Raw genomic sequence first — 26,639 nt, 5'->3', positions numbered from 1 at the left:
CTTCGCGGTTTCCTGGACTCTCCCTTTACATATCTTAAATGTATAATCAGATGTAAAATAACAGCACTAAACTATTTCCAAAGTAGCATCTTAAGAAATATCCTTATCCTGTCTGTTATGCTTCTATCACTCCTAGTCACCAATTTACATGCTATTTTCCTATTCTTTCCTCCTTTTTCTTCCAAATTGGTCATCCTGACCCCATGAGCATTTTGATTTCTAACTATCAAGACCGATTCCCTCTATTTTAATAAACTCTTCCACCGTTCATTGCAGCAAGGATCCTGCAGTGCCAGCAGTGGGTGAAGCTCCGCCCTCTGTGTGATGTCATCACTCTGTTACCACAATGTAGGGCTTCTCCACTATGGATGTCATCAGTCAGTGCCGAGCAGGAAGAGGAAGTGTCCTGTATTGGAGACAGACTCACAAAAGAGTATTTTCTTCCTTCGTCTTTTCATTTGCAGACTCACAGCTGGAAATCAGAAACCTGCAGCCCGAATTCTCAGCTTCTGTCCTCCTCCTGCCCCTGTAACAGCCCCCGATTTGCACTGCAAGATGTAAACACTCAGCTTTTCCCCAGCCTGAGAAAGAGCCCCCCAATTAATTTCTAATCTTGAAAGCAGCAAAAGCAAAGAGGAAAATGCTTGCAGGAGCTTCTGCTCAGGTAGGAGATTGCCCCCCTCCCCCCAACTTTCTCTTCTCTGTATAACACTACAGAGTCAGCCCTGAATTTAATAGGACCTGGAGCAGTCGTGGAATGCAGAAAAGATACTTTAGAACCCTCCTGAGTGAAAGGCGAGAGATCAGGGAGTCCCAAAAGTGAGATTTTGTGCCTGATTCTATATGTAACTAGTTTTAAGTTCATATAATTCTACTTTGGGACTGTGTGTTATGTAATTGTGAATTATATACATTTAGAGGTTGATTTTAAAAGCATTATTCATGGGAAAAATGCCCACATACGCAGAAGTAATGCAAATTTTTAAAAGCCTTGAAGTATACACGTATATACATGTGCGTGCCTCAAAAATAAGGTGGAAAAGGGGTGGGGCATGGGTGTTTCAGGGCAGGGCCAACAGTTACGCGCTTAACTCCGTATTTCCCTGTACGTACCTGGATCAGTCCAGACAGTGGGTTATGTCCCCAATCCAGCAGATGGAGTCAGCCCAAAGCTTCGAGGGGGCGTCACCATAAATACTACTACCCCCTCTGCAGGAGTTCAGTATCTTCTGACTCCAGCAGATGCGAGTAGTGGAATCTGGGCTTGCTCCCGATTCTCTTGTTCCTTTGTTCTTTTGCTTCCCTTGGTTGGAGGCTTTATTGAGTTTGTTTGTTTGGTTGGATCAAGTTGTGTTACAAAAAAAAAAAAAAAAAAAAAAAAAAAAAATTAATTAGGTTAATTGATTGATTGGGGAGGCGTGGCTTCTGTTTTGTGCTCTGTCTCTCCTTTCTCTATCTACCGGCGCTGTCCGGGGCTGCTGCGGGGTAAGTGTGATTTTCTTCTCCCCCTTCCTTTGCAGCTAGGTTACACGCGGCTGCCGGTGCTCCGGCCTCCTCGCGTCTTCACCCTCTCCCGCGGCCATTTTGCGGCTCCACGTGGGCTGCACCGGGGAGAGGGCTGCTCATCACCGGCGGGTCGTGCGGCCAGGAGGGCCCCCCCACGGCGCCGTTTCTATTTTTGGCGGGTAGCGCAGGCCACCCGGGCCCCCCCGCAGCGGCGATCCGTTTCGCGGCCCCCCCCGGGTTTTTCAAGGCGTTCGGGGCTGTCGGGGGCTGTTCCCCTTGCGCTCCAGATGCCGCGGCCGGCGCGTTGCTCGGCCTGTGGGGAACCTGGATCGCGCGTTTCAAGGGAGGGAATTTGTGCTCGCTGCCTTCCCGGTGGGGAAGGCACCTCTCGGCCCCTCACACAGCGGGCCTCCATGACAGCCTTACCCGGGCGGCGCGGGCTGGCCCCTCCCCCATTCATGGCGGGAACGGCGACCATCTTACATACGCTGCGCCTTGAAGGAGCCCAGGCAGCGCAGGGGGACGAGGTGGCTTCAGAGGGCTCTCCCCCGAGGTTAGTGCCGGAGACAGACCCGGAGGAAGGCCCGCGGGGGCAGGGTCCCTCGGGGCCCCCACCCGCGGAGGCCCCCCCGACTAGGCCGGGATTTTCGCCGGAGTTCATACGGCTGATGCATACAGCCTACCTGCAGGACCTGGCTGCGCCCGCAGATCCGCCTCCACCCAAGCTCCCGCGACCTTCGTCCGCCTATCCGGCCCCCCCCGCCCCGGCGGGTGTGGGGGCCCCACAGCTCCCCAGCCAACCACGGCTCCCGTGGGCTCGGGGGGGCCTGGGTCACCACCAGCCTCCCCTGGGTCGGACCCCGCGGCGGCGGGCCAAGGGGACTCCACGTCTGAGGGTGAGGACCCACGCACCCTGCGCCTCTTCCAGCGGGACGAGCTGGATGACCTGATCCCACAGATCATTCAGGGATTGGACCTTGATCCCCCGCCGGACCCGCCAGCTCCCGTCGCGCCCGCTGTAGTCACCTCCTCGAAGAAGGGAGACCCGGTGCTGGCAGCCCTTCGCCCGAGGGCTCGGGCTTTTCCCATTCATGAGTCGTTCCTGCAGTTGCTCACCAGGGAATGGGACACCCCGGAAGCCGCTCTGAAGGGTAGCCGCGCCATGGAACGGCTATATCCGCTGCCGGAAGATTTTCTGGATCTCATCAAGGTACCCAGAGTGGACTCCGCGGTGTCAGCGGTCACGAAGAGGACGACCATTCCGGTGACAGGTGGAGCAGCGTTAAGGGATACGCAGGATCGCAAGTTGGAAGTCTTCCTCAAGCGGGTCTTCGAGGTCTCCGCAGTGGGGCTGCGGGCTGCGATGTGCAGCTCGCTTGCCCAGCGAGCCAGTCTTCTCTGGGTGCAGCTACTGCTCACGTCTCAGGTGTTGCCACCCGAAGAAGCCGCCCAGGCGGATAGACTGGAAGCTGCGGTGGCATACGGGGCAGACGCTTCCTATGATCTGTTTCGGGTCCTTGCCCGCTCCATGGCCTCGGTGGTGGCGGCACGTCGACTTCTATGGCTCCGCAACTGGGCGGCGGACACGTCCTCCAAGTCAAGTCTGGGTTCCCTGCCATTCAGGGGTAAATTCCTGTTCGGCGAGGATCTGGACCAGCTTATCAAGTCTCTGGGGGAAAACGCGGTCCATCGCCTGCCGGAAGACAGATATCGCTCCAGCAGGGCGTTTTCGTCCTCTCGGACCAGAGCCAGAGCGCAACGGCGCTATAGGAGTTATAGGCCGGCGGCGGCTCGGCCCTCTGCCCCCAGGTCTCAGCCCTGGTCTCGCTCCTTTCGCGGGCGCCGCCCCGCGCGCCCCGCTTCCACGGCGGGACAACCTTCGCCAAAGTCCTCTCAATGATGTTCAGCTCGCCCACTCCGCCGTCCCCAAGATTGGGGGGCGGCTGGCGTTCTTTTACGAGGAGTGGGCACGGATCACCTCGGACCAGTGGGTCTTGGACACCATAGGACGCGGCTACGCTTTGGAACTTGTCCGCGCTCCGAAGGGTCGATTCATCTTCTCGCCCTGCGGCTCGGCCATCAAGCGAGAGGCGGTGCAGGCGACGCTGGACAGACTGTGGGAGATAGGCGCCATTGTGCCCGTACCCTCCGGAGAGGTGGGCTCGGGCCACTATTCCATCTACTTCGTGGTACCAAAGAAAGACGGCTCCTTCCGCCCCATACTGGACTTGAAGGAAGTCAACAAATCCCTCAGAGTGATCCGGTTCCGCATGGAAACGCTGCGTTCGGTGATCGCGGCGGTACACCGAGGGGAGTTTTTGGCCTCCTTGGATCTGACGGAGGCCTACCTTCATATCCCCATTCGCCAAGAACACCATTGCCTTCTCCGGTTCAAGATCCTGGACCAGCATTTCCAATTCGTGGCGCTTCCGTTCGGCCTAGCAACGGCCCCACGTACCTTCACCAAGATCATGGTAGTTGTGGCGGCTGCCCTTCGGAAGGAGGGTATTCTAGTTCATCCTTACTTGGACGACTGGCTCATACGGGCGAAGTCCTTCCGGCATGGCCAGGCGGCAGTGGCCAGGGTCATAGAGTTTCTGCAGTCCCTAGGATGGGTGGTGAACTTCTCCAAGAGCTCCCTCGTGCCTTCGCAGCGCTTGGATTTCTTGGGGGCGACCTTCGACACCCGTCTGGGGGCGGTTTTTCTGCGGCAGGACAAGGCGCACGCCCTGCGGGAGCACATACAGCGGTTCTCTGCATTACCAGCGCCCACTTCCTGGGACTATCTACAGCTCCTGGGGGTGATGGGTTCCACCATCGACATGGTTCCATGGGCCTTTGCGCGCCTCCGGCCTCTACAAAGGGCACTTCTATCCCGCTGGAAGCCACTTTCGCAGGACTACCAGGTGATACTCCCGCTGCCCCAGGTTGCACGGACCAGCCTGGACTGGTGGATGGTCCCGGAGAATCTGGCTCGAGGCATGTCCCTCGACCTTCCGAATTGGGTAGTGGTAACCACCGACGCCAGTCTCGCAGGCTGGGGGGCAGTCTGCGACCGCAGCGCCACGCAGGGGACGTGGTCCGCGGAGGAGTCGACGTGGTCCATCAATCGTCTGGAGACCCGAGCGGTCAGGCTGGCTCTTATTCACTTCCTGCCACTCCTTCGGAATCGGGAAGTCAGAGTCTTGTCGGACAACGCGACCACGGTGGCCTATATCAACCGACAGGGCGGAACCCGCAGCCCGCAGGTCGCGCTCGAGGCAGAGATGTTGATGCAGTGGGCGGAACGACACCTGGCCCGACTGGCGGCCTCGCACATAGCGGGAGTGGACAACGTCCAGGCGGATTTCCTCAGTCGCCAGCTCCTGGATCCCGGAGAGTGGGCCCTCTCCGACGAGGCCATGCAGCTGATCGTTCGGCGGTGGGGTCCTCCCCACCTGGATCTTATGGCATCCGCTCAAAACACCAAGGCGCCTCGTTTCTTCAGTCGCCGGAGAGAACGGGGGGCGGAGGGCGTCGATGCCCTAGCGCTCCCGTGGCCGGCCGAGCTACTTCTATACGCGTTCCCCCCGTGGCCACTGGTGGGAAGGCTACTACGACGGATAGAGGTTCATCGGGGGACTGTCATCTTCGTCGCGCCAGAGTGGCCGAGACGTCCTTGGTTCGCGGACCTTCTCCACCTAGTAATCGACGGGCCCATACGGTTGGGCCATCTTCCCCGACTTCTCCACCAGGGACCAGTATTTTTCGACCAGGCAGAACTCTTCTGTCTTGCGGCCTGGCTTTTGAGAGGCGTCGCCTCCGACGACGGGGATACCCGGAGGCGGTAGTATCCACGCTGCTGCGGTCTCGGAAGACCTCAACGTCGGTGGCCTATGTGCGGGTCTGGAAGGTGTTCGAGCTGTGGTGTACCGGCCTGAACACAAGACCCTCGGAAGCGTCTGTTCCTCAGATCCTCCAGTTCCTGCAAGCAGGGGTGGACAAGGGGCTCGCCTACAACTCGCTTCGGGTTCAAGTGGCCGCTCTTGGCTCTCTCCTGCGTGACGGAGGAGCTCTGTGGCGGCATCCGGACATCGCCCGTTTCCTCAAGGGGGTCAAGCATTTGCGGCCTCCACTGCGCGATCCTTGTCCCTCGTGGAGTCTCAATCTGGTACTACGCGCTATGTCAGGACCTCCGTTTGAACCGCTGCGGAATGCGACGATCAAGGATCTCACCCTCAAGGCGGTGTTCCTAGTGGCCATCTGCTCCGCTCGGCGTATTTCGGAGCTACAGGCCCTGTCGTGTAGGGAACCTTATCTCAGGTTCTCTGATTCGGGTGTTTCACTTCGCACTGTCCCCTCCTTCCTTCCGAAGGTGGTGTCTGCGTTCCACGTGAATCAGACGGTGGAACTTCCATCGTTCTCTTCGTCGGAGCCGCGGTCTCTTCGTCTCCTTGACGTCAAGCGCACCCTGAGGCTCTACCTGGAGGCTACGAATGATTTCCGGACTTCTGACCATCTCTTCGTCCTTTGGTCCGGTCCCCGCAAGGGATCTCAGGCTTCGAAGACGACTATTGCCAGATGGCTGAAGGCCGGCATTGCCGCCTCCTATATTGGGGTGGGGCGGATCCCCCCACCCGGCATCGTAGCACACTCGACACGCGCTCAGGCGGCCTCCTGGGCAGAGAGTCGCTCGGTGTCTTCGCAAGAAATCTGTAGAGCGGCCACCTGGAAATCGTTGCACACGTTCTCGAGACACTATAGACTACATCTCGCCTCGTCCGTCCAGGGACATTTTGGCGAACAGGTCCTACGAGCAGGTCTCGCAGGATCCCACCCGGGTTAGGGAAGCTTGGGTACATCCCACTGTCTGGACTGATCCAGGTACATACAGGGAAAAGAAAATTATTACTTACCTGCTAATTTTCGTTCCTGTAGTACCATGGATCAGTCCAGACGCCCACCGCGTTTTGGGTCCTAGGGCCTACTCCTGCTCGACTGTATGTGGATGCTGAGTCTGTTCAGCTGTGTCTCCTTTTTTACAGTAGTGCACTTACTGCTGTTGTTGTTGTTGTTACGTGTTTCCAGTTTTCCCTGTCACTGTTTACTCCCTTGGAGGTTGACACGCTATGTTCGTGTCCGACCACCCGTTGGTGGGTCGGTTTTTCAGTTTACTCAGTTATCACTCAGCGGCTTATTGTTGCCGTCCTGTTTCAACTTGATCCAAGCAGGGGGTTTCGGTTTACTCGGGCTTTGATATACTCGATACTGAACTCCTGCAGAGGGGGTAGTAGTATTTATGGTGACGCCCCCTCGAAGCTTTGGGCTGACTCCATCTGCTGGATTGGGGACATAACCCACTGTCTGGACTGATCCATGGTACTACAGGAACGAAAATTAGCAGGTAAGTAATAATTTTCTTTTTAAAACCAGAGACTGCGATGTTAGCCACATAACTTTATTGCTGCTCCTGATGAGGAGCAAGTCTGAGTTTTAGGGCTTACAGGATAGGGTGAAGGTTATGGGTCAACTGGGGGCATGCAGGATGAAGAACCAGATGGGTCTTGATGACCTCAATATTAACTAGGCAAACTGGGGGACTAATTGGAAAAACTGGGTTGGCCCTCGCACAAGCATGTTTTAAAATCCACCTAAATATGCACATAAAGCCCGAAAGTGTCTAGGAAAGATGTGCAAAGTATGTTTTCTTGAACAATCTCTTAAGATTAGGCACATGCTTACACACAGGAGTATTTTAAAACATGCGCATGCAAGTGCGCGCATGATTTAAAATTGCAGTATATCTCCACTCGTGCCGATATGCGCATGTATGGGTACACGAGCTGTCATTTTAAAATTAGCCTGAGAGGAACCTTTCCCTTTGCCCTGCTGATCCAGAGCACTGAAAGATCTCCTAAAATATAATTCTTCTCTAGGACTTTGTGATATGACTCTGCATTATATGCTTTGTGTTTCAGGTCCCAGTAACCTTTGAGGACATCACCATTTATTTCTCCCAGGAGGAGTGGAAGTATTTAGAAAAATGGCAAAAGGAGCTTTACAAGGATGTGATGAAGGAGAATTATCAGATGCTGAGCTCACTAGGTAAGACTATTGTATATATATATTTTTTTTTTCAGAAAAGAATACCAGGCAGTAGGAAGAACAGAATATCATTTGGTTGTAATCTTAGTGAAAGCCTTTGTTATTGCAGTTTGCTACAAACAAGGCTTTTTCTGTGATATTTTCCAATGTAAAAGCTTGAGAGAGAGAGGAATGAATGAAAACATGACCAGAAAGAGAGAAAACAAGAGGGTGGGTGACTGAGGCTAAAAGGAGGGAGAGAAAAGGGTGAGCAGGTCAGAAGTAGGCTAGAGGAGAAGATTGAATGCATAGGGAAATGGGAGAAAGTGAAGGGAATGTGAGAGGGCAGGAGGAAGATTGGAAGGTGTATTAAACTACACAACTGAAGGGGTCATGGAAAGAAAATGAGAAAAGGAAATATTTTAGTGGTGATGGAGAGCGAGCGAGACAAGTGGAGAAAAGACAGATTGAGAAATCTTAGGAAAAAATAGGAGTAGGTCAGAGGAGGTAATGGGAGGAGCAGATCATAAGAATAGGGGAAGACAGAAAAATTGGATAAAGCCAACAGGAGCAATATGTGAATAAACAGCAGCTACAGAAGAGAGAGAAAAAGAAAAAGATGAGGAAATATATAAGCAAGAGGGAAAATTGGAGGTAGATAAAGAAGGAAATTAAGTAAGAAAATAGATGAGGGAGAGGTAGCGCTAGAGATAAATGGAGAGAGCAGGCTTGTCCAACATACGGTCTCTATCTCACAATCTGGCCCACTGATTGCACTACTGTCAGCTCTTGCTCTTCCCATCTTCCCTCCCTTTGTTTCCGCTGTCCCCAGAACAGATGATCACTTCCGGCACTTCTTGGCCCTTGAAGAGTGTTAGCCACACAAAGCCCAAATTTCTTTGGCATTCTCACAAGACTTTGAAAACGAAGCTGTCAGTCATGAAAGCTTGACTAGTTGTAGGATATCACACTTTATCCAAGTCAGTTCTTGTTCTCATCCTGTCTTAAGGGCCGATACAGTAAAAACGTGGGAGAGCTGGCGAACGCCCACTCTTCCAGCGCGCACACAGGACACTCTCCTGTGCATGCGATACAGTAAGTTAATTTATTTAAATTAGGCCCGGCGGTAAAAAGAAGCGCTAGGGACACTAGCACATCCCTAACGCCTCTTTTTTGACAGGAGCGGCAGCTGTCAGCGGGTTTGATAGCCGATGCTCAATTTTGCCGGCTGACAGCTATGGGCTCGGAAACCGGACACTTGCAAAATTGAGCGTCCGGTTTTCGACCCGACAGCCACTGGACCATTTAAAAATTTTTTTTTAAATTTTTACTTTTTTAAACTTTCGAGGCCTCCAACTTAATATTGCCATGATATTAAGTCGGAGGGTGCACAGAAAAGCAGTTTTTACTGCTTTTCTGTGCACTTTCCCGCTGCCCGGAGAAATTAGCGCCTAACTTTGGGTAGGCACTAATTTCTGAAAGCAAAATGTACGGCTTGGCTGCACATTTTGTTTTCTGAATCGCGCAGGAATACCTAATAGAGCCATCAACAAGCATTTGCATGTTGCGGGCGCTATTAGGTTCGGGGGGGGGGGGGGGGGGGTTGGACGCGCGTTTCAGACGCGCTATTACCCCTTACTGAATAAGGGGTAAAGCTAGCGCGTCCGAAACGCGCATCCAAATGCCGGCTAACAGTGCGCTCCGTCGGAGTGCACTGTACTGTATTGGCCTGTTAGGTAGATGAGCATGAAAGCACTCCAAACTTAATTCAATTAATAGGCTCTCCCATCCCCCATATCTTATCTCCAAACATTACTATAATAATCTAAACAGCTGCTGAAGCTAATGGCTACCTACATCCCCCTGGTTTTGCTGTAGGGTATATGGATACTATGAACCTACAAGCATCAACCCTGGGAACTTGATAGGCAGAGAACTTCAGAAGATTGTAAGTCATCCAGGGCTGTTGATATTGGTTGCTCCAAGTTGGTCTCGTCAACCGTGGTATATGGATCTCAGGCATCTGCTGGGCAGCAGCAGCTCTCTAAGGCCTGCTTCTCACAAGGAGTTACTTTGCCAGGTTCCATGTTTTCATGAGGATATGGACCGCTTTCATCTCATGGGTTGGTCCTTGAGAGGACACGAATAATGAAGAAAGGTTATTCTCAGGCGGCGGTGGCTTCGCTCCTAAAGGGCAGAAAGTTCTCCACTTCCTTGACTTATGTGCGTATTTGAAGAATTTCTGAGGATTGGCACTCTGGATGTCAGTGTATTCCTGGGAATGCATCACTCCCATTAATTCTGGATTTTTCTGCATGAAGGCCTTTCTAAGGGCTTTGCTCTTAATACCCTAAGGGGCGGATTTTCAGAGCCCTGCTCGCGTAAATCCGCCCAAAACCGGGCGGATTTACGCGAGCAGGGCCCTGCGCGCCGGTGAGCCTATTTTACATAGGCTCACCGGCGTGCGCAGAACCCCGGGACTCGCGTAAGTCCCGGGGTTTTCGGAGTGGGCGTGTCGGGAGGCGTGTCGGGGGGCGGGGCCGGAGCACGCGGCGTTGCGGGGGCGTGTCGGCAGCGTTTTGGGGCGGGTACGGGGGCGTGGCTACAGCCCGGGGCGGTCCGGGGGCGTGGCCGCGCCCTCCATACCCGCCCCCAGGTCGCGGCCCGGCGCGCAGGAGTCCCGCTCGCGCGCGGGGATTTACGCCTCCCTCCGGGAGGCGTAAATCCCCCGACAAAGGTAGGATGGGGGTTTAGACAGGGCCGGGCGGGTGGGTTAGGTAGGGGAAGGGAGGGGAAGGTGAGGGGAGGGCAAAGGAAAGTTCCCTTCTAGGCTGCTCCGATTTCGGAGCGGCCTAGGAGGGAACGGGGGTAGGCTGCGCGGCTCTGCGCGCGCAGGCTATACGAAATCGATAGCCTTGCGCGCGCCGATCCAGGATTTTAGCCGATACGCGCGACTACGCGCGTATCTACTAAAATCCAGCGTACTTTTGTTTGCGCCTGGAGCGCAAACAAAAGTAGACTATTCGCGCTCGTCTGAAAATCTACCCCTAAAGGTACAGGTGGCGGCTCTCGCTTGTTATGGAGGACGAATACAAAGAAAGCCTCTGTCTTCTCATCCGGATGACTCTTGGTTTCGGAGAGGTGTTAAGCATATTTAGACCTCGGCTCCAGATTCTGGTTCTGCTTTGGGATCTGAACTTAGTTTTGGTGGGATCGCAGTTTGCTGTTAAGACTATTTTCTTGAAACTGCTTACCTTGAAGGCTGTCTTTGTTCAGCTAGGAGGATATTGGAGTTGCAAGTGCTTTCGTGTAGGGAGCCTTTCTTATTGATTAGAAAGGATAGGGTCCAAATACACCCAGTTTCAGATTTCCATTTGAATCAGTTTCTTTGCCTTCATTTCAGGCAGGTAGATTCAGAAGACTATGCACTTTTTCACCCCTTGGATGTGAAGAGACCTCTTTTAAGATATCTCCAGGTGACTAGCACTTTCAGGAAGTCTTGCTATCTTTTTATCCTACATAGTGAAGTGTGGAAAGGTGAGGCAGCCACTAGAGCTACAGTGGTGTCCTGGTTTAAAGAGGTAATTACAGTGGCTTGTGTGGATTCCGGTATTCCATTACTGATAGAGATGTGGGTCGCCTAGCTGTAGTTAAAATGAATACCCTACCCCGATTTCTCTATTTGTTTTCTACTCTTCCCATTTTTCTTTCTACTGCAATATTACATTCTTGACAAAAAGAAAAAAAAAGATGTATGATTTCATTTGGTGGCTCGGCTAATTCTTTTTCAACCGAAATTGCAGGGAGGTCTTGGAGTCCCCAATTTATCTTGGTATTTTGGTACCTCCCAGTTGAGGGCACCGATTGATATGCATAGGAAGAACTCTGTGAAGCAATGGGTTCTGTTAGAACAAGCTTTAGTAGACATAACATGCCATGCTGGGTCAGACCAAGGGTCCATCAAGCCCAGCATCCTGTTTCCAACAGTGGCCAATCCAGGCCATAAGAACCTGGCAAATACCCCAAAACTAAGTCTATTCCTTGTTACCGTTGCTAGTAATAGCAGTGGTTATTTTCTAAGTCAACTCAATTAATAGCAGGTAATGGATTTCTCCTCCAAGAACTTATCCAATCCTTTTCTAAACACAGCTATACTAACTGCACTAACCACATCCTCTGGCAGAAAATTCCAGAGTTTAATTGTTCGTCGAGTGAAAAAGAACTTTCTCCGATTAGTTTTAAATGTGCCCCATGCTAACTTCATGGAGTGCCCCCTAGTCCTTCTACCATCTGAAAGAGTAAATAACCAGTTTACATCTACCCGTTCTAGACCTCTCATGATTTTAAACACCTCTATCATATCCCCCCTCAGCCGTCTCTTCTCCAAGCTGAATAAAGGCATGATGCCTTTATCTGCCTTGCCGTAGCAACCTAAATCCTTTTGGAGACCGCTATCATGTTTCCCATTTACCTTACAAGTTAGCATGGGGGTATGGTCTCGATGGAGGTCCCTATTGGTTGGTAATAGCTCTTATTTCTATCTCACTCATCCTTTTCACAATACCACCTTTCCAGAAGGATTGTGTTCCAAGGTATTTGCTTCGTGGCCAGGTATTTTTCACAGTGAACATCTTTTTTGTTAGGGTAATTTTTTTGACTGCTGATGCTGATAGAGATAAATACGGCTTGCGGCATGTGGACTTATTAGCTTATGCACAGCTTAAACATTTTATAAATTCTTAGCTGAGAGCAGATAGCCTTCGCCGGACCAGATCTCTGTTTGAGACCTATTTCCAATAAGCAGATACCTTATGTGGCCTGATTTCCCAAATTATAAATTTATGTATTTATTTATTTAAAAGTATTTATTTCCTGCGCCCTCCAACGTTCGGGGCGGGTTACAAATTAAAGCATACATAATTGGTAAATGAACATAAAATAAATAATATAAAAGAACGACCTAGGCACAACAACATCTAATTTTAAAATAATGTAAGATGATAAAGAGATGAAATCTCTGTTTGGTTACCAATAAAAATTGTTTAAACGGAAAAAATGAGTAAACCGAGCTTTTGAAGAAGGTTATTCACACAGATCTGAGAAAGCTAGTTTGAAAAGGTAGTGTTTTAGTGCTTTTTTGAAATAATCTTCTTAATGGCCGACTAAATGAACCCTTTAAACATTTACGTGATTGGGGCACAGATTTGAGGCATCCTTTGAGTATTGAGGACCGGGATTCCGTCTTCTTGTATGCTGGCAAGTGCTCTATATCAGTCAACCTACAAGAGAATTGCTATAAATTAATATATCGATGGCACTTGACACCAGCCCGAGTGCACCGTTTATTCCCCAATGTTTCAGATATTTGCTGGAGAAACTGGTGGCATTGGCACTTTTTCTATATATGGTGGCAATATGAGAAGATAGTTTTCTTTTGGAAGCAAATTACGGAATGGTTTTCGCAATTAGAAGGGGTGAAGGTCACTGGTGATCCTTGTCATGCCTTACTTAATCTTCTATCCAATATGAATAAACATTGTCATGCCTTACTTAATCTTCTATCTAATATGAATAAGCGTTTTTTCCAACAAGTGATCCTCACGGCCCGTTGTGAGTTAGCCACTTTTCGGAAACAGGTGGAGGTTCCTTCAGTCTTGAGGGGGACTCACCGCCTATATGGATATTATTCGGTTAGCTCGCTTAACTGCTTTATGGCACATCCAATTGTCAGACGTTCAAGGCAACTTGGGATCCTTCTATAACATGGCTTAGAACCTATGATTGAGCAGTATTATGGGGCTCAATGCTCCTGGCTGATGTTATTCCTTTATTCCTTCCTTCCTTCATTTTTTAGGTTTTCTCTTCTGTTTGTACTTACTGTATGATCTTGTTTTGTTTTCTAAGTTACTGCGTTTTAGGTAATGCTGCTTATCATATCATATGCTGTATTGTGCAGTTGTTCTAGTTTTCTTCTATGTAAGTGATGATCTTGTCATGCTCTGTGGGGGGTGGGGGGGGGGTTGATTTTTATGTATACCTGAGAGGAAAATGGTTGCATTTACATGCATCTTATGCTCTTTTATATGTGTTTATATCATGTCATCCAATAAACATTTTCAATTATTAAAAACAAAAATCATGAGAGGACTAGAACAGGTAAATGTGAATCGGTTATTTAAAACAAATCAGAGAAAATTATTTTTCATTCCGTGCGCAATTAAGCTCTGAAATTCGTTCATGGAGGATATGGTTAAGGCAGTTAGTGTAGCTGGGTTTAAAAAAACGTTTGGGGAATAGCCACTGCTATTCCTGGCATCAGTAGCATGGGATCTATTTAATGTTTGGGCACTTGCCAGGTACTTGTAACCTGGATTGGCCACTGTTGGAAACAGGATGCTGGGCTTGATGGACACTCAGTCTGACCCAGTATGGCAACTTCTTATTGTTATGACTTTTAAGAGTGTGAACGCTGGGCTGAGGTGAGAGGTGTGTCTGCCCACAGGGAGGAGCCCTGTGAGCCTCACTGTCAGTAGGCGCGGTCTCAGTGGTGTCAGACACAGCTGTGGAATAGAGTCTTTATTAAGAGAAGAGAAAGGCACAGCCCGCGGAGCGGGAGGTGCAGTAAAAGTATAGTTCTGAGCAGAGGGGTATACCCAAGGGTGATACCTCAGACGTGCAAATCCGGTAGTGGCCCGCAGAGCGGGGTACGCCGGAGAGGTGTCTCAGTAGTGGTAATGAGATGGTAGTCCGAGGTGCAGGATCCCCTATGAGGGTCCTGGAGCGGTGGTTTGGTAATGACTTGCAGCGCAGGGTATACCAGAATGGTTCCTCCTGGGATGATGCGGTAGTGGCACGGGGTACACCGAAGATGATCCCACAATGAGGCTTGGTATAGTTGAAGTCCATAGTGGTAAGGTACTCACAGGAGGTAGTTCCAGGAGAGGTCCTGGGGAGCGGGACAGATAGAGGTCCAAGGCAGGAAGGTCCTCCGAGGAGCAGGATAGCCAGAGACGAGGAAGGGCCCCCAAGGAGCAGGTACCCAGAGTGTCTCACGCCAAGTGTAGAGTCTGGAACCAGAAGTCCAAGGATGGAGCGGAATTCAGCAACGAGGAAACTCCTTGCTAACTCGTCAAACCAAAGGGCCAACCAGCTTAAATATAACAAATGGATGACGTCATCCGGAAGGAACACTCCCGAGGTTCCCGCCATTTCGTGTAGAAAGTTGGCCCATGCGTGCGACTAGGTAATTCCTGAAACAAGATGGAAAGGTGAAGATCCGGTTGAAGCAGACTGGTATGAATTTAATGCAGATTTGGCCCAGGGAAGCAACTTAGACCAGTCACTCTGTCTGGAGTTAACGTATGCCCAGAGAAACTGTTTTAGTGTACAGTTCATCCTCTCGGTAGGTCCATTGGCCTGCGGATGGTAAGCTGATGTGAGATTCAGGGAGATGTCAAATTGTTTGCAGAGGGATCTCCAGAATTTTGCTGTAAATTGGACCCCTCAGATGGAGAGGATGTGTCTTGGCAGGCCATGAAGGCGAAAGACATGGTGGGTGAAAAGCTTCGCTAATTCAGGAGCTGAAGGTAACCCGGGTAGTGCCACGAAATGAGCCATCTTTGAACAGCGGTCCACAGTGCCCCAGATGGTATTGTTGCCGTTGGCCATGGGTAAGTCAACAATGAAATCCATGGCTATATGCATCCACGGTTCGCTAGGTGCGGGGAGTGGCTGAAGAAGTCCCCAGGGATGACCGATCAGTAATTTTTGTTGAGCACATGTAGGACACGACTCTACCTAGGTCTGGACATCTTTCTTCATGGTGGGCCACCAGTAGAACCTTTGCAGGGTGGAAAGCATTCTGGCTTGTCCAGGATGACCGAGCAGAGAGTCATGCCCCCTTCTGAGGATCTTTTTCCTGAGTGCTTGGGGAAAAAACGTCTTCCCAGCCGGAACCGTGTGGGTAGCAGAGAGGAGTAATCTTGTAGGGTCAATGATGTGACGCGGAGTATCAGGTACATCTTCCATGGAAAAAGAACGGGAGAGTGCGTTAGCGCGGGTGTTCTTGTCCGCGGGACGGTATCGCAAGAGGAAGTCGAAGCGATTAAAAAATAGAGACCAGTGGGCCTGCCTGTGATTCAGGCATTGTGCATGACGTAAGAATTCGAGGTTTTCGTGGTCGGTGTAAACCGTGATTTGATGTTGTGCACCATCGAACCATGGACGCCATTCCTCGAATGCCAATTTAATCGCCAATAACTCCTTGTCTCCAATCCCGTAGTTTTGCTCAGCAGGGAAAAAGCGTCGAAAAAAACGAGCAGGGATGTAAGATGTGGTTGTCAGTATGTTGGCTAAGGACAGCACCAACCCCGACGACAGAAGCATCCACCTCTATGATGAAGGGTCGTCGAGAATCTGGTGGCGTAAGCACGGCTCTTGAAGAAATGCCTCTTTGAGTTCCTGAAAGGCCTTTCACAGATACCTCATAGTCTCCGCCAGGCACTTGCTAAGGAACTGGGCAATAGATTCAGTCGCCAAGCCAGATTAAGTAAACACGCATTCAAAGGTAGGTTATTGTTTGGAGAGGAATTAGAGAAGCCGGTAAAGGATATGGGAGAGTCCAAAATCCAGAGACTGCCAGAAGATAGATTCAGGATGTCCATCTGGGAAGGAGTGTCAAGGCAATGGCTGAAGGATAGCAGGTAGTACAAACTAATTAGACTCCAGAACACACAGGAGTCTGACCCTTTTGGAAAGCCAAGCACAGCACAGTAAGGGCCCACAATGACAGTTTGCAGGCCCATTCCTTGCTTTCGCTGGTTGAAGGGCAGCTACAGTGCTTCTATGAGGAGTTGGCCCACATTACAGAAGACCAATGAGTCCTGGACTTCAAAACAGGAGGAGTTTGCATGTGCTCATGCTTATGGGCACGTGTGGGAGTGGCGGCATCCATGCCACGGTGAAGGAGAAATGGCATTGTAGCAGGCCGGTGGTGTTGGCAGTGAGAGCGGTCAGTCGTGGTGTTTTCCCACAGCCAGCCAAACGTTACGTCGCCCTTCCCAAACACTAGTGTATCTCAGGGCCTGGTTCAGCACAAGGAAAGGAAGACTGTTTCTAACAGATGAGAGAGTACACAAACTACAGGGGCAAATAAGGTGAGTGTTGAATTTGCCAACCCTTCAAGAATGGACATTTTTGCTGGTTTTGGGATCAATGGCAGTGCCAATGGAAACAGTACCTTGGCAAGGGCCCATATGAAACCTTTGCAGGTGATCCCTACAAAGTCAGGAATTTGAGAGAGAACTTCCCATGAAAGGATAGGCCAGGAGGAGCCTAAAATGGTGGTTAGTCAAGACCAACTTGGTAAAGGAACCAGTCTGGAGCTCCCACAGAGGATCATGGTAATGTCAAATGTGAGCAGATCAGGATGGGGAGCACACTGGTGGCTCAGAGACACTGGTCTCAACTGGTGGGATCATACTCAATGAATTAGTTGGAGACCAGAGCAATCAGACTGGCCTGAGTGAGCTTCCTACCAAAGACAGATGGGAAGGCGATCAAACTATTTTTGGATAATGCTACAGCAGTGGCTTATGTGAACAGTCAAAGAAGGACAAGGAGTCAGCAGGTGATGAGAGAAGCGGCCCTTCTAGTAAAATGGGCAGAGAATCATCTTTTGGGAATCTCAACTACCTTCATAGCAAGAGTCGACAAAGTACAGGTCTATTTCCTGAGTCACCAGAGGCTAGATGCAGGGGAATGGAACTGGCAGAAGTGGCCTTCAATTAATAGTGGACAAATAGAGGCAACACCAATGGGATCTGATGGTGACACTTAAGAATGCCAAAGTGAAACAATTCTTCAGCTAGAGAAGAGAATGGGGAATGAAGGGGATAGGTGCCCTTCTTTGGACCACCTCTATCCTTTTTGAGATACAGGCTCTAGAACTGAACACAGTCCTCCAGATGAGGCCTCACCAAGGACCTGTTCAAGGGCATTATCCACTAGGGATGTGAATCGTTTTTTGACGATTTAAAATATCGTCCGATATATTTTAAATCGTCAAAAATCGTTAGGGCCACGATACAATACCAATTCCCCCGATTTATCGTCAAAAAAATCGTAAATCGGGGGAACGGGGAGGGCAGGAAAACCGGCACACTAAAACCCCCTAAAACCCACCCCCGACCCTTTAAATTAAATCCCCCACCCTCCCGAACCCCCCCCCCCAATGCCTTAAATTACCTGGGGGTCCAGCGGCGGTCCGGAACGGCAGCGGTCCGGAACGGCCTCCTGCAATAGAATCGTGTTGTCCTCAGCCGGCGCCATTTTTCAAAATGGCGGCGCAAAATGGCGGCGGCCATAGACCAACACGATTCGACTGCAGGAGGTCGTTCCGGACCCCCGCTGGACTTTTGGCAAGTCTTGTGGGGGTCAGGAGGCCCCCCCAAGCTGGCCAAAAGTCCCTGGGGGTCCAGCGGGGGTCCGGAAAATGATCTCCTGCCGCGAATTGTTTTCCGTACGGAAAATGGCGCCGGCAGGAGATCGACTGCAGGAGGTCGTTCAGCGGGGGACCGGAACCCCCGCTGAACGACCTCCTGCAGTCGATCTCCTGCCGGCGCCATTTTCCGTACGGAAAACGATTCGCGGCAGGAGATCGTTTTCCGGACCCCCGCTGGACCCCCAGGGACTTTTGGCCAGCTTGGGGGGGCCTCCTGACCCCCACAAGACTTGCCAAAAGTCCAGCGGGGGTCCGGAACGACCTCCTGCAGTCGAATCGTGTTGGTCTATGGCCGCCGCCATTTTGCGCCGCCATTTTGAAAAATGGCGCCGGCTGAGGACAACACGATTCTATTGCAGGAGGCCGTTCCGGACCGCTGCCGTTCCGGACCGCCGCTGGACCCCCAGGTAATTTAAGGCATTGGGGGGGGGGGTTCGGGAGGGTGGGGGATTTAATTTAAAGGGTCGGGGGTGGGTTTTAGGGGGTTTTAGTGTGCCGGCTCACGATTTTCACGATTTTCACGATATTTTAACCACCCAAACGATAACAATACGATTCCCTCCCCCTCCCAGCCGAAATCGATTGTTAAGACGATCGAGGACACGATTCACATCTCTATTATCCACCTCCTTTTTCTTACTGGGTATTCCTCTTTCTATGCAGCCCTGCATTCTTCTGGCTTTAGCTTTCGCCTTGTCACTATTTTCAGATCGCCAGACACTATTACCCCAAGATCTCTCTCTTGGACTGTGCACATCAGTCTTTCACCTTCCCATCATATACACTTTTTGGCACTTCTTGGCATTCAGTGTCAGCTGTCAAATCTTCAACCACTCTTCAAGCTTTCTTAAATCACTTTTCATACTCTCTATGCCTTCCGACGTGTCCACTCTGTTGCAGATCTTAGTATCATCTGCAAATAGACAAACTTTACCTTCTATTCTTTCCGCAATGATATTGCACAGAGCTGGTCCCAACACCAATTCCTCTGGCACTCCACTTAACATTAATCTCTCTTCAGAGTAGGTTCCATTTACCATTAAACATTGTCTCCTATCAGTCAACCAGTTTGTATTCCACACCACCACCGTGGCGCTCACTCCCAAGCTTCTCATTTTATTCACAAGCCTCCTATGCGTGACCATATCAAAAGCTTTGCTGAAAACCAAGTAGATCACATTGAGCGCTTCTCCTCAATCCAATTCTCTAGTCACCCAATCAAAAAAATCTATTAGATTTGTCTGACAGGACTTTCCCTTGGTGAATCTATGCTGCCTTGGGTCCAGCAACCCTCCTGAATGTAGATAGTTCACTGTCCTTTCCTTCAATTGAATAACCTGAAAATGGGAATAATGAGTGAGGTGATCAAATTTTCCAATGACACAAAATTATTCAAAGTTGTTAAATCACAAGAGGATTGTGAGAAATTTTAAGAGGAGCTTGCAAAATGGTTCCAATCTTTCTCCACATGTCACAGTGACATTGCTGTTGATTTGTAAGGGAAGGGAGATATCAGTTTTCTCTCTTCCCCACTCCCACCCCCTATTAATTGACGGTCTCTGTCCCTCCCTTCCAGGAATGATCCCAACACTCTCCTTCCCTGCCTATCTCTTATAAAGCTCAGCTCCCTGCCTTGTGCTTCCTCACTCTACCATTAGCTGAATCCCAAGTTCTGGAACCTCATATCTGCAGACTGAGCTGTATCTGTTCCAGTTTCTCCCCACATGCCACCTGCAGGGTGTGCTTCAGGCTCATTCCTCTTCTCCTGTAACTTGCAGGCTTTCTGAGAAACAAGGAGCAGGCTGATGCAGAAGCAGAAACTGCCAAGCAGAAAACAGTTGCTCTTATCCCATCTCCGTCCCCTCCCCTCCTGTTCATTGCGAGCTTTATGAAGGGGAGCGGCTGGCTTGGAGCTTCCTAGTGTTTCCAGCGAGACCTGGCAGTTGATGCAATTTCCTGGGCTTTCCAGGTGAAATCCAGAGAGTTTCCAGCTATGCCATGGCAGAGCGCAGCACTAACACTGAGCCACTGGACTGGCCCTGATTCCTTATGATTTACTACTTAAGAAGACCGGTCACAACATAATCCTGGGGCAGGGTGAAAGCATATTTAGGAAAGCATATTTAGGAATCTTTTCAAGAGCCAGGCACTTTTTTTCCTTACATTTTAGCATTTTGTATATTTGGTTTTTTTTGGGGGGGGGGGGGAGATTTCCTTTTTTCCTTTCTTTGCTGTCCCCTTCTTCCAGCCTCTTTTCTTTTTCTTTCCTCCCTCCAACCTCTTCTGTTTATTCTGTTCTTCCTCCCTCCCCCCCCCCCAGCCTCTTCATTAATATGTGAGCTGGTGGCAGAAGGCCGGCCGCTGGCCAGCTAAGGTGCATCTTCTTGGGCCCGGGCTACTGCCAGGCACCATTTCTAGGAAAACTGGCACCCGGGATATATCCATCCCTATGCTGGAGAATTTGTTCAGTATTAGAGAGAACGATCTCAAAACGCTATATGCTGGGGTGCTGGGCAGTAGCAAATTAGAAGGAAAAGTCACTTCCATAACAATCTGGGGCATTAATTGTATGCAGATTATGAGAGAAGACTGTCTCTTATCTCCATACTCTAGGAATTGGTGCAGAATTCATACAGCATTGTACCCTCTATGTTGTTATGAGAAAAAATGATCAAAAGCACAACAGCAAACACGTAGACATGCAATTCTTTTTAGTTACCTCTTTATTTTTATGTGCAAGTGTGAACTTATTTTAAGCAGTAGTTAGCTTGCAGAAGAATAGTACGCCTCAATAGAGAGTAATGAAGCAGATAAATCACTGATATAAGACCTATAAGTTCTGGGAAAATATGCTGTTTTTCTTAGCCTGCTTGCAACAAAAAACAAGTCCTTAGATCAGATATACTGGAGAGCAGTTACTCAGAAGACTGACTGTGCATATATCTGAGAAAAACAGGACAGTAGCCACCTGGCCACACCTAACTGCTTGCTGTTGGGGCCTCAAGAACACATAGGTAGAAGCCCAAGGAAAGACAAACTAGGACAAAGTCAGCAGAATCAAACTAAAATGACCAGCTTCAAGTTAACTGCTTGAAATCAGAAAAAGAACAGCTCAGAAGAATAGCTTGTGAACATCACCAGTGGTTAATGAAGTGCCTGATGAGCTGTTGCTGGTTTCCTGGCACCCTGTGTTCTCCGATCTCCAAAATTATATCACATTGTGAACTGTGAGGAGAAGTATTTTTGTGTATATATTCCTTATTGCAAACTCTAATATTGTATGCTTTTATTGCTTATTCTCAGATTTATAAGTAAAACTTCTATACTTACAAATAAGTGTGTTATATAATCTATGACAAAATAATCACCAATTTTCCTACCCACTACAGCACCAGAAGCCAGTTAAGTACTGACTTCAAAATGACATGGTGTGTGTGAAGGTTTTTAAATACAGTTTCTTGACAATAGCAAGCAATTAATTTATGAAGTAATGCACATTCCTAATCTTCTCTGGGAAAGATACAGTAGCTTTGAAAGTTTCCTCTGTGGGCAACAGGGAGGCCCAACACCTTGTGCTTTGATGTAAGCCTTGTCAAGCAGTAACATGGGGAAAGGGGTATATTCATCTTGTGGGTTAGAGGTATAATTACCAGTACATTTGAGAATGTGCCCATAACCCGTGGAACCTGTCTCTTGGATGGGATTTCCAGCCTCCGCAGGACACAACTGACAAATGGATTGTACTGAACTGTTGCCTCCCACCATAATCACAGTGAGGCAGAGTCCAGTTAAAACATGGAGGATAGGTGGGGCAGTTAGGTGAGTGGTCCCCACCATATGAGGATGTTCTCCAGGGAGGGCCACCATTTTATTGCCAACTTGATACAAATGAATAGTTATATTTAGTTTATGGTCAAAGCATTCATGTAAAACGTTCCGATGTGGAGACAGGAATGTCCATGCTGGTTCTGTGCTACCAGTGCAAAGAGAAGAGTACCCGAACACCATGTTGGGATACTGAATCAGTACTGGTTCAGAGGGAAGAGTGTCCCTAACACCATGCTGGGACATTGGATCAGTAAAGAATGAAAGGGGGAAGTGTTCTTTAACATTGTGCTGAAGCACTGAATCATTACTTGAAGTGGTGCAGAGAAGAGGGGATGTTAGCTGTTATAACTTTTCTGTTCCCTTTAAGCAGGGATCCCTCAAAACCCGCAGACCTGCCTGGTATTTAGGGTAAGCAAGCTATGCATATATTTTGATCTTAGATCATGTGTAATGCAAGTAGCTCTGATGAATGTTCATTGGGGATGCCCTAAACAGCAGACCTATCGGCGGCCCTTGAGAACAGCTGCTCTAAGATCTGTCCATGCTGGGAAAACCCTGACCATTGTCACTGTGAGTCTCCCTCACATAAAGTAATATCTGTTCTTTATTTTCTTATCCAGAAATCACTGAGTCCAAGAGAAGGAATGAGGAGAGACATCCTGAGGAGCACAGTAAACATCTGGAATTGAGTAAACCTGTGTCAGAGAAAGATGCCGGGAACACCTGTCCATGTTGTGACTGGGAGAAAAACTGCTGGACCCAATGTAAACCAGAGGAAGGACTAAGAAACCCAACAAGAGACTCCACTCAGAATGTGACCCCCTGTGAGCAAAGTGCCAGTGATATCCCTCACATGATGGGACAGCAGAGAAACCAGAGACCAGGAGAACAGTGTGTGTGTAATGAATGTGGAAACTGCTACATGGATCAGAGAACTCTAAAGTCACAAGATGGAGTTCATGGAGGAGAAAGACCACATACACGTACAGACTGTGACAAGAACCTCAGTCAGAAGGAGTCTCTTCCAGTACACCACACAATCCATACTAATCATGATAGACCATTTCTCTATGGTGACAATGGGAAATACTTCTTTCACAAACCAGACCAGGTAATCTCTAAGAGAAATCACCCAGGAAAGGGAGATTTTTCATGCAGTTTAATTCTGAAAGGACATCTTACACAACGTCCAAGAATGCACATTAGAGAGGGATCCTTTTCATGCACTGAATTTGGGAAAAGCTCCAAGGAGACGGAATCTCTTTCAAAACACCTGAGAATTCACACTGGAGAGGGACCTTATTCATGCACTAAATGTGGAACAAACTTTATTAGGAATGAAGATCTTCAGATACACCAGAGAATTCATATAGGAGAAAGTTCCTTCCCAAACAGGAAATGTGGGAAAAGCTTCAATGAGAAAGGAAATCTTACAGAACACCCAAGAACTCATACTGAAGAGAGACCCTTTCCATGTGCTGAATGTGGGAAAAGCTTTCGTCAGAAGAGAACTCTTGTAGAGCACCTGAGAATTCACTCTGGAGAGAGACCATTTCCATGTACTGAATGTGGGAAAAGCTTCAGTCAGAAGGGAGCTCTTATACGGCACCTACAAATTCATTCTGGGAAAAGACCCTTTCCATGCAGTGAATGTGGGAAAAGCTTTAGTCTAAAGGGAAATCTTGTAGCGCACCTGAATATCCACTCTGGAAATAGACCCTTTCCATGCAGTGAATGTGGGAAAAGCTTTAGTTTAAAGGGAAATCTGGTAGCGCACCTGAAAATCCATTCTGGTGAAAGACCCTTTCCATGTGCTGAATGTGGGAAAAGCTTTATTAGGAAGAGAAATCTTGTAAAGCACGTGAGAATCCACTCTGGAGAGAGACCTTATTCTAAAGAGAGACCATTTCTATGAAATGAATGTGTGAAAAGCTTTATTTGGAAGGAAAGCCTTGTAAAGCACTAGGGAATCCAAACTGGAATGTGTCCCTTTCTATGCAAGGAATATGGAAAAAGCTTTAGTTTGAAGAAAGATATTCTAGATCACCTAAGAGAGCGTTGGTGGTCTGAGGGATGGAGAATATTTGAACAGTGTAAAATTTTCTCACTAAGTGTGAGTAGTGTTACTTGATGACCTCATTGTAAAACATCTAGACCAAGTCTCAGCAAGGTGACCACTACTATTTAAATATGTAAAGAAGAAAAAGATAAATCTATACTGGCTGCACATCACCCAGAATAAAACAGTGCCTATTTGGTCATGTGATACTCTATACAGGATGCATCTATACAGTATGTGTTCTAGCTCTTCTCAGAATGTACACTTCCTCCATGCTTTTTTTTTTACCTTCTTAAAAATTGCACTCTGAGCCTTGCTTCTCTGTGCCATCTCGTTGATCGAGTGGAGAATATTATTGCAGCAGTCTAAGCACACGAAAACTCCGTGGGAGGAGAGGGAGCAGTCAAAGCAAACCGAGGCCAAGATGGCAGATCCCACAATGAAACAGCTGTTCTCCTTTCTCTTCATTGGTGGTAGCCATGGTAGTTACACAAGTTTTGGAAGAGAAATTTAACAAACATTTCACTCAAATAGAAGATATTAATATTTTAAACAGCAATTTGGTGAAGCACAGAATCATATATCTGATTTTAAAAATTGTGTTCAAACTCTTGAATCCACTCTCACCACAAATTTTTATTTTTTATTTATTTATTAAGGCTTTTATATACCGACTTTCTTGATACAAATCAAATCAATTCGGTTTACAATGAACTAAGCAGAATATACAATTAACCAATCAACAAGAGATACGGAGCATACAGTTACATTATAACAAGGAAGCCTTAACTTGGAGTAGGAAAATAAAGAAGGGGTGAATGGAGCAATAAATATATAAATAAAATGAAATAAAATAGAATAAATACTATATACAGAAGAGGGGGCAAGGGGCCAACCTCTCTTTAATGGATATTATGCATGAAAAATTTGGAGAGTTTTGTTTACAGAGATGTGTGGTGTACAATTCTAGATCAGGCAATGGAGTTTGTAGTGGGGAAGGCTTTGTACAATTCTAGATCAGGCAATGGAGTTTGTAGTGGGGAAGGCTTCCAACCAAGTTTTGCTGGATAAGATCGAAGACTTGGAAAATTGATCGAGAAGAAACAATTTCAGACTAGTGGGGGTTCCAGAGTTGATTTTAGACCAGGAGCTGATACCGTTTTTAGAAACATGGCTACCTCGAAAATTGGGCCTAATACTTTTGCATGGCCTGCTGAGAATTGAACGCAGACATCTGTTGGGGCAAATGCGGCAAGCCAACTAGGTGCCTAGAGTGGTGATTTTCAAGATATTGAAATTTGTTCATAAGATAGAATTATATTGTGCATATTGGAAAAAAAATGAATTAATATATGAAGGGAAAAACTTTTAATGTTCCAAGATTACTCTGCGTCAGTAGCAAAAACAATGCAAGGCCTCTGTGCCAGTTTGTGTACAATTAGCTAATTTGAAGATTCGAGGGACTCTACATTTCCTAGTGAAATTGAAGGTCATATCAAGGAAAATCTTTTTTCGATAAGATGGATGATGCTCACCTTTTTCTGCAAACACTTGGTGACTCATGATTTTTTCTGATTCTGCATTCTCTCACTAAGAGCTCATAATGAAGCGAGTCTTCGCATGCTTAATGACGTTGAAGTTCTGGAAGCATTTCCTTCTTTCCGCTCTCCTTTTTCTTAGTTCTTTGACTTAGCAGGTAACTGATAATTATTATAATGTTCTTTTTTTTTTGTTTGTAACTTTTTATTTTTAAATGGTCAGAACATACACCAGGCATTAAAATAAAGAAAAGAAGGGTATCAGCACAACACATGATGGAATAAAGAATAAAAATAACAGGTCGAGAGCTCCTGCTGAGAACTGTAAAACTTCCAGTGTGGGTTCCAAATCCTATCGTATAGTTTAACATTATTGTGTAACATAAAGGTTAACTTTTCAAGCAAGACCACAGCGTGCAGCTGTGACTTCCAGTGGTTCAGAGTCGGAACAGATTTCCATTTCCATGCAATGATAAAATGGGCAACTTGTAACATTTGCTGTATGAGTAGCCTTTGAATACCTACTCACTCTATGATCCCTCCACAAGCCCAAGAGACAAAGTGCCAGGGAGAGAGAGAGCAATTAGCAATTTGCCCGATAAGACGGCCAACCTTCTGCCAGAAAGCAGAAATCAAGGGGCATCCCCACCATACATGAAAATAAGACCCAGGTAGGCCATAGCCTTGCCAACACAGAGGCGAGGATGTAGAAGAAGATTTGGAAAAAAAGGGCATTGGTATGTATGCATAATCAGGTGGATCAAAAGCTTAGCCCGCTTAGCACAGACAGATGATTTATGTGCTCTGCGCCATATTCCCATCTACTCCTTTGAGGCAATCGGAATCTGTAAATCTGCTTCCCAATGCCTCTCAACCTTCAAGATGGGGCGGAGGTCCAGTCCAGTCTGACAAATTGCCCGGTATAAAATCGAGCAAGTGTTCCTTCTGGCAGGACCCTCTGCAAAAGCCAACTCCAGAGGTGTAGGAGGAGACCAATGCCAGTTCCCCCGCTCTCTCCCCGCTAACTCTTGCTTTAACTGGTCATAGCAGGACTGGGTGGAGTCAGGAATGTCAAATTCGTCTTGGAGGGCAGAGAAAGATAACAAGCGTTCCCCATCATAAAGATTACCTAAGCAACATAAAT

At 48.2% G+C, this 26,639-nt stretch overlaps 1 protein-coding gene across 1 annotated transcript; it reads left to right on the top strand.

Moving 5' to 3' along the window:
- The first annotated feature begins 369 nt into the window (after nucleotides 1–369).
- Nucleotides 370–24,705, top strand: LOC115083834 (zinc finger protein OZF-like). The gene is made up of 3 exons (XM_029587859.1): nucleotides 370–664; nucleotides 7,464–7,590; nucleotides 22,519–24,705. Exons 1-3 carry the CDS (start codon nucleotides 641–643, stop codon nucleotides 23,811–23,813), a joined length of 1,446 nt encoding a protein of 481 aa, XP_029443719.1. The 5' UTR covers nucleotides 370–640; the 3' UTR covers nucleotides 23,814–24,705.
- Nucleotides 24,706–26,639: the final 1,934 nt, after the last annotated feature.

This window comes from Rhinatrema bivittatum, chromosome 2, assembly GCF_901001135.1.
Source record: "Rhinatrema bivittatum chromosome 2, aRhiBiv1.1, whole genome shotgun sequence".
Classification (NCBI taxonomy): Eukaryota; Metazoa; Chordata; class Amphibia; order Gymnophiona; family Rhinatrematidae; genus Rhinatrema; species Rhinatrema bivittatum.
Note: the sequence above shows the minus strand (reverse complement) of the source record. Positions and strands in the feature narration are given on the sequence as shown.

Coding starts and splice junctions, on each gene's coding strand:
- LOC115083834 (XM_029587859.1), top strand. CDS start 641: ATGCTTGCAGGAGCTTCTGCTCAG. Junction 665..7,463: donor TTGCAGGAGCTTCTGCTCAG/GTAGGAGATTGC, acceptor TTTGTGTTTCAG/GTCCCAGTAACCTTTGAGGA. Junction 7,591..22,518: donor TCAGATGCTGAGCTCACTAG/GTAAGACTATTG, acceptor TTTCTTATCCAG/AAATCACTGAGTCCAAGAGA.